Source organism: Amblyomma mixtum, chromosome 9, assembly GCF_055824585.1.
Source record: "Amblyomma mixtum isolate Tamu chromosome 9, ASM5582458v1, whole genome shotgun sequence".
In the NCBI taxonomy this organism is placed as follows: domain Eukaryota; kingdom Metazoa; phylum Arthropoda; class Arachnida; order Ixodida; family Ixodidae; genus Amblyomma; species Amblyomma mixtum.
This window is the reverse complement of record NC_143020.1, coordinates 72,568,001-72,576,175: the sequence shown is the minus strand read 5'-3', so window position 1 is coordinate 72,576,175 and position 8,175 is coordinate 72,568,001. Positions and strand designations below refer to the sequence as shown.

At 44.2% G+C, this 8,175-nt stretch overlaps 1 protein-coding gene across 1 annotated transcript; it reads left to right on the top strand.

Annotated features, from left to right (window-relative positions):
- The first annotated feature begins 209 nt into the window (after nucleotides 1–209).
- LOC149329688 (uncharacterized) lies at nucleotides 210–6,468 on the top strand. Its single transcript, XM_089559581.1, has 5 exons — nucleotides 210–257; nucleotides 2,610–2,822; nucleotides 5,019–5,190; nucleotides 5,669–5,754; nucleotides 6,184–6,468. Exons 1-5 carry the CDS (start codon nucleotides 225–227, stop codon nucleotides 6,466–6,468), a joined length of 789 nt encoding a protein of 262 aa, XP_089415707.1. The 5' UTR covers nucleotides 210–224.
- Nucleotides 6,469–8,175: the final 1,707 nt, after the last annotated feature.

The window sequence follows — 8,175 nt, the reverse complement described above, 5'->3', positions numbered from 1 at the left end:
ATTCGTATTGAATATTTGATTCGGTATATTCCTTTGTGATAAGTGTCTGAATTTGAACGCAGTGGGTAATATTTTATTGCTCATAAAATTTTCAGGACTCCTGGAAGGTAGCCCTGCGCTACAGGTTTAAAAATCAATGAAGGGTTCTCCCTAGTGATGGTCGGATAGGAGAGAACCGCACAAAGTTTGCAGCTCAAAGAAAATGCAGTGAGTCAGCAGCTACAATGGAGCTTGAGCGGCACAAAGTTCAAAAGCTGGTGAGGGGCATTCTGCAGTAAAATACCTTTTCATTTTGATTTTATTAAAACGGATGATGTGTAGCTAGCTAATAAAGAACACAATTTTAATTTACTAATGCTTTCAAATATTTACATTTTTCTGTGACCACAAGTGCTCAGAATGTTGGTGTTTATTTTTGGGCTCTGTAGTGTTGTTATTTGGTGTTGAAATATTTTGGATGCATTGATTTGATATCGAAATATTTTGGATCAGTTTAATTAGGCCAGGCTAAGAACCATAAATTAAAAAAGTACCGACGATTACGTTACTTCCTAATGCAAAATTTGAGCGCAGCAAAAAGCTGTTTCACCTTTTCGATAGATTGAGGCAAAGAAATCGAGCAACACATGTATGCGCTATCACAGAGTTTTTTTTTATTTTTCACACGTATTCCTTTAACAAAGATTCCACTAACAGTTCTTGACAGTCATGAAGGAAGCTTTGTGGTCGGAGAAATAGACTGATATATGTTCGACTTGGTACACCAATGCTTGATTCTCAAAGACGAGATCTAAAGTGCCTCGCGAGGTTGTCACAGCCGTGGGACGCGTTACGAGCGAGAGGAGCGGGATGTTATCCTCCCGCATAAGTGTTAGGAAATTGCTGTTTGTCTTTATGTCAACATTAAAGTCCCCCACTACTAACATCGGTGTGGATCGATGGACGGTTAATGCGAGTTGCAGGAAGTGCACGACGTCTTTCGTGAGTGCGGTAGGGGCGAAGTAGGCAGCTACTACCAGCAAGCCGTTGGGCAACTTTGCGGCGCACAGTTCGCCAAGTTCATGTGACGTGCCAAACATTTCGACTGGTATTGCAGAGAGACCTGTGCGCAAGTAGATAGCGACTCCCGCCGCTGTGTTGTGGTCTCTGCGAGCACCACAGCAGTATAGGAAATCTATGATTTCGAGAGGCTCTTCGGGATCCATCCAGGTTTCAGCAAAGCAAAGTACAGAGGAATGGCGCAGAATGTGATCGTGGTGTACGTCCTTGGCATGTGCGGCAAGGGAGCGTACGTTAAGAATGTGGTTGTGAATGATGAATCAAGTGCTGCCAGCGAATGACGCGTCCATTGGCTGTCTGCGTGTGTTACTGATGTGTGGTTAACATGTTAAGCTTCGCCTGTAAGAGTGGAACGCGACAGCGTCTTGCAACGCTGCCAGGGAGTCCACAGAACGCCATCGCCAATTCGGCTGTACGCCTTGCTGGACGGTAAATTTATTTTTTGAGGAAAGTAAATGTATCTCTCTCGCATATCTGGGTGGACACCTGCACCTCGCCGTAAGGGGAAGGGGGAAGATGGGAGTGAACGAAGACGCCGTATTAGCTAGACGCGCCTTTGTTCATTCCAAACCATTCAGCTGGCATTACGGAGTGGCTAGCGTGCTCGTATCGCACTCCGGAGACCCTGGTTCGATTCCCCAACTCGACCAATTTCGTTCTCGGTTTTATAGATTTATGCGGTCTAACTAGAAAGGTTAATTAGGCTATTTCATATTTACATTATTGCATTTCTATCCATCGTATTCTGTCATTAACCTGTCAATTGTTGGAACTGTCTAGGATGTTCGACACAACGTATATGAAACGAGCAACGTCTTGCTGAGTGGGGAAGTGCGTGGTGGTGGAGGGAACGCGGCTTCGTTTTTTTCTTCAGCAGCGTCTCCTTCCGCGGACGCTGTTGTCGCTGCGGCGCGCGTCTTTCTTTTCTCTTCTTCTGACCTCTTCATTCTCCTCTATATTAATTAGGCTAATTGATTAATTAAGCAATTAACTAAACTCAGTCCAACTTAGTTGCAGCATCACTATACGATCCCTTTGATTGGTTGCATGGTTACTAGCCAAAGTACAATTGGCCCCATTTGAAATTCGCGCACTGTGACGTCACGAGCATTTCGACCAATTGAAAAGCATGACATTGGGGGCGGAGCTGGTTACGAGGCCGACGCCGACGCCGGCGACGACGCGAAACCCAGGAACGGACGCCAAAGAGCTGCGCTCTAAAACAGCAAAAAGGTAACAAAAATCAAGGCTACCCTTTTAATGGGGCCCTTGGGGCACTAATAAAGTTGTTTGAAGATCAGCCACAGTCCTTTGTGGGTTGGCTGCCAGTCAGCAGGAGGGAACAAGGCCAAGTGTTAAGGCAACTATTTGGCTTTTTTCGTGATCCATGCAATTCGAGGTGGTCGTCAGTTTGTGAAGATGTATCGCATAAAAGCACAGTACATGAGACCAGCTTTTAGGCAATACCGCTCATACATTAGTATATGTTTATATGCATAGCATACGTCTATTCATGCCACAGTTGGTTATGTTGCTGTTTTTTCTTTCAGGATGCTGCAATCGCTAATATTTCTGGGGAGGACGAAACCAGCTTCGGCATGCACACAGAGTGGCTTATGTCCGAGTGCCGAAAAGCCTCCCCAGATGAAGTGCAAATACAGGAAAGGATGGCGCTGACTTCCCGCCATAGGATTTCTGAGCTTGCAACGAGCACAGTTCAAGAAGCCAAGGAAAAATACCCTTACTTAATGAACTTTGAAAGGGTAAGTCAACTCTTGCTACTATGTTTGAGAGACAGCATTTACATTATGTTAGGCTGCTTCTTAGGTGAGGCAGCATTTGTTGAAAAAGTAATACTGGTTCTGTGACTGGTCAAAAAACAAATTTTTAATGCACACTAAACGTAAGTGCTTGAATAAAACTTGAAAAATTGAAGAAAAATGACAAATTTCGAAGCTGAATTTTCTGCACAGTACCACCTCACTATACGCACTATAAATTTTTGTCTAAATGAGCTGTTCGGAAATCAGCTATCTACATTGTGGCTATGTCTTTGTAGCAAGCGACTGCTGACGTCAGTCATGTGTCGGCTACTCCTGAATCCAACGTTATCTGTGCTGTAAAAAAAAAACTGGTCGCAGTTCGGTAATGTGCACACTGAGCTGCTCTACGGGGGGAATGCATACAAAGCGTTGTGTACCTACATGCTTTCGAACCTTAATGCAAGAAAAGCTGCATGAGCATACATTTTTTTCCCAGCGATGACGTCATAGTGATGCAATAATTTTGTTACTGCTGTAGTTAGACTCTAATGACTACACTTCTACTAGCAGTTCCTGCATTTAGCTGTTGTGTGTTTCATAAGCCAGGGCTCACTGCGTTACCTCCAGTGGGGGACGCACTATGGGTAATTTATGCTGATGTCACACATTCAGGCTACTAAGTAGGAATCACCGGGCAGGTACTAACAACATAGTAAGCAAGAACCACCACGCAGGTGGTAATCAGATTGTAAGCTTGAACGATAACAGGTGGGCTGGGGGGTTTAGCCCATGAAGGAAGACACACCCTACACTCCTCAGCGTGACAACGTTTTAAGATGCAAAACTAAGTGAAACAAAACGAAGCATTTCAATAAAAGCAGCTCGAACTACCACGCTGTTTTGACTTTGCCTAGCCGAGGAAATGCCTGCCATTTTTTAATGTGAAAACATTTCTTAGCTCATGATGCGGTGTTCTATGCGTCGAGTGTGTGAACAGAAAGTGCGCACTCCTAGTAGGAGAGCAACATGGGTCGCATGATCCGTATGGGTGCTTGCGGCAGGCAGAGCTACTTGCCAATGCATTGGAGCTTCGCTTAACTGCTGCACCACTGCACTGGCAGTGGCATGAGCTCTCACCGGCGTCTGTGAATGTTCAGTAGAGAATGACTAATTCTGCATATAGTATGGGGATTGGCCCATGGAGGAGCTCTGAATGGTGTGCGGTTTGGTGGCCACTGCGAACTAAATTGCACAAACGCACCAGCAGAAACAGCAGTAGTGCACATTGCTTTTGCATTTCTCCACTAAAGCAGACTTCAGTGCCCCCGGTATACTCTTTTGATTATGAGATTAAATGTTCTCAAGCAAGTCAAGGCTTTGAAGTACGCGGTATTGGAGGGCTCCGAATTAATTTAGGTCATCTCGGATTCTTTAATATCATTCACATCCCATAGCAGCGGACGTTTTTACATTTCGCTTCCATTGAAATACAATCACAGTGGCCGAGGTCGAACTGCCGACCTTGTAATCGGCGGCCGAACGTTAGTCACTGAAACGTCATGCCGTGTAGACTGATGCTATGCTTTGCATCAACTGCATTCTATGCATTGCCACTAACTTTTCCTGAAAAGGATTTGCAGCAGCTTTGCTCTGGGGCCAACAAAATTCTTTACTTATTTCTGATTTGCAAGATGTTTGTTGAATGAAAATGTGCTTTATCGTTTCTTTTTTTCCAAATTTTTCATTCTTCTGGGGAAGAAAACAAAAAATTGCCTTTTTCCTAGCTTTCAAAGTTTCTTGAGATTTGACATCTCTTCTACGAACTCATGTTTTTTGTAGTACAAGAAAACGGTCAGCTACTGCTTCCAAAAAATTGATGTAGAGAAAAAGTTAGTGCTCAAATGCATTTGGGCAGAAGACTCATTTGCTGTGTCACGAAGGCTGTGCTTGTGCCAAGATTAAACCGTCAGCACCATAACTTTTGGTTTTCTTTCGTGTGTGAATCAAAGTTTTCAGGCCCAAGTACACCTCCAGAAATAAGGTTGTATTAGTACTTTGTGTGGTCAGAGTGCTTGTTTGAACTGTACATTTGTCAGTTCCTTGCCTTATATTGAGTTGATGCCATTATAAAGTAAAATCACTGCTTTGTATGCGTTGGGGTCTTGTTGTAAAGCACTTTTATATATTTTTTTTCAGTTTCGCAGCGACTTTCACAGACTGACAAAGGTCAACCCTTCAGCAACCATAGCAGAAGGGATTGACAAAATTGTAAAATTAGCCCATATGCAGCTGATTGCTTGTGAACCAAGCATCATGGATTCTCTCCGAAGTGCTGGAGAAATGGCACCAGAGAGGCTGCGAACGAGACGTGAGTAGTGTTACAAAGGCTTTTTGGTATATTTCAGACCTACACTCTCTAGCAAATTATTTTTGCAGGGTTTCATCTTAGAGGCATAGCAGTAGAGTTCATCCGCGTTTAAAGGTTTGGTTCTTTCGATGTTTGCAACTCGTGTCTGGTCCTGAATGGAAAGAATTTGATGGCATGTTGCTTGGTGTACGGAACAGAAATAAACTGTAGTAATATAGCAGAGTTACATGTGTAAATAAGGAACGTTTTGCACTGTGTCAAGCACTAGACCATATCTGAAGACCCGTTGAAATGGCCTTCAAGATGCAGCAGACATAAATAATATACTGTTAACCTAGCAGCAATGTTCCGTTACTTGTGGGCACAGTTTACAGAGCAAATCACTTTCTAAACAGCCGTTGTCACATAATTAGGAAACTTTAGCAAGATACTAAAAAAATGCATTCAAGCGTTCCCTATAAATGTTTTCCTTTTGCAGACATTTTAACAGTTGCAGTTTTGCGGATACTGTCTCCAAGTGTGAAAGAAGTGAACGGGCTCTCAGCTTTGTTTGTGCTAGAGGAGGTAAGTTTCTTGATTTTGTGCTGCTAGAATGCATGTGTAGAGCTGATGGGCTTTGCTGAAAGCATTGGTTTAAGACGTTGCTGAGCTTTACTGTGATGCATTGAACAGAGGAAGCTTAATATCAGTGTAGTTACTTTAGTGTAATGGTGTAATTTTGGTTAGCAAATGTATTATAAATAAATAAAGGTAATGAAGTTGTCATCTAATAATTGTGAGTGCTGCTGGTTGGGGTCCAAAAAGTAACGTTGCACATAAACCAAAATTGCATGTGTAAATGTAAGAGAAGCCATTTTGTACGGTTAACATTCTTTGTATTGTACTGAAAAAATGTATAACGTACAGATAACTTTACGAAGGGGGTGAGAGATGGGATTGCATTAAACTCTTTTGGGCAGTTTCTAACAATGAAATATTTTTTTGCCATGACAGGACTTGAGCGTTCCTGCAACGCCTTGCATAGTTTTCACCGGACGGCACATTGAAGAGGCGGAATTTCTTCATATCAAGGTGGATAGAGAAAAACTGTTTATGGTAAAAAACGCAGAGGAGGGGCTGGCGGCTGTTCTGTCGGCCTACTGGCTCTTTAATGTCCAATACGACCGGAAGTTGTTCAACACGCTTGTAGTGTTACAGCGCCTTTTGCTTGGCCTCACACTGAGCACACCAAGGGTGGTGGCAACAAAGTTCCTCAATAAAGTCGCAAAAAGTGTGTAATTAAGTATAGTCGAGGTGATGTGCATTTTTCTTCAGTATGTAGTGGCATTGTGTGAAGTGTATTTTGGTGTTTTTAATAAATTTGCTCTCTTATGACAAAACTGTAGCCTCATATGCACTCACGCATATCCACTCTGATATGCATATATACAAGGCTCCGTGTGCCGCACATGCCCCAAATGAGGAAAATGTGGCCCAATGCTGCATGAGGTGTATTATCTGCCTTTGTTAAGGGAGTGTATGTTACTATTGAAGTGGTCAGCATTGTTTGCCGTAATAAAGTTTTCCTTGCAGGCATGTCTGGATGGTGACCAAGCATATCCAGCACATGCATGTGTGCATGGAGCGGCCGTCGATTGATGCACTGCATGCATGATCCAAGAAACTGGGCAGCTATAGAACATCATGCAATGCATTGCAGTTGCCAGCAGTGGCCTGTCAACCAGCACTGTCTGCAGATTCGACGATTCTACACATATCGGCACATTTGCTCTCGTGCATCAATCCTAGCCTTTTGCTTGTTCGGTGAATCAATGTGGAGCACCCTTCCAACACCCATTTTGAAGGGTGGTATGGCTAAAATAGCACCCTTTAGTAAGAGTGCAACCTTTACACCCTTTAAAATTTCATGCTGTGCACCCTTTCTTAAGGGTGCTGATGTCTGCACTCTTTCTCAGCACCCTTTTTCAAGCACCCAATTGGGTGCAAAGGGTGTTCGTCTGGGCCGGCCTGTCAGGCTAGATGCCGGCCGCCGGCGTCAGAAAAACACGCTAGTATTATTTGTTCATCTTCATAACAAGCCCTGAGAAAGACTAATGCCAAAAATGAATCATTTTTGAGGATCATTAGCCAATGCCGAATTGCTGGCAGTATTGAATGCTGCGGTACAAGCAAATTTCATCGCTAGCCCGCTTTATTTCTGCCTAGTCGCGGCTCGCCTGGTATCTGCTAGCTCCGCTGCTGAAGGCATCGCGTAAATCGAGAATATCTTTATTTTATTATGGGACAGCTTCACAGTTAAAGGGGTGACGAGAGTAATACCTTTTACAGCGCTGACCAGTTCCGAAGCTCCCTCACCTAGCCTCAGCTGTGGTATCGATGCGAAACCAGGTGGGCTTAGCGACGACCAGGGCAGCCGGGGAGCCTTGCATTTCATCGCCCGGCGCGGCCACAGGCGGCGTCGTTGTCGAAAGCTCGGCATGCTGTCATTGCTCGAATATAGCAGGAAGCCTTTCTGATAGCATGGCTGTTTTATTTTTTTCGTGCGAATATGAAATACTTCGAGCCTGCAGGCCGGTTGGTCAGCCTGGATCCTCTCCGAAAAGGATCTATAAAGACTGTTCTTCGCGTAAATAATAACTCTGGGAGCAAGAAGTGTAGAAAATAGATCATTTCTGAGGGTCGTTGAACAATGCCGAGTTGCTGGTAGAAGTAGCAACTGTAATACGAGCGAATTTCTTCCCACAACCGCCGCTCAGCTGCCGCTGCCCGGCCGTTCCAGTACGGATCCCGCGCCTGGCGTCCGCTAGTTCCGCTTCCGAGCACATCACAAAAATGACTATATATTTTTTGTTGTGAGACGATGCTGTTGACAGTAAAGCGATGCCAAGAGTAGGCATTATATTACAACCCAGGCTACTTCCGAAGCGCTGTCCACCGCGGCTTCGATGCGAAACAGGCCCAGCGTCGACCAGGGCAGCGAGAGAG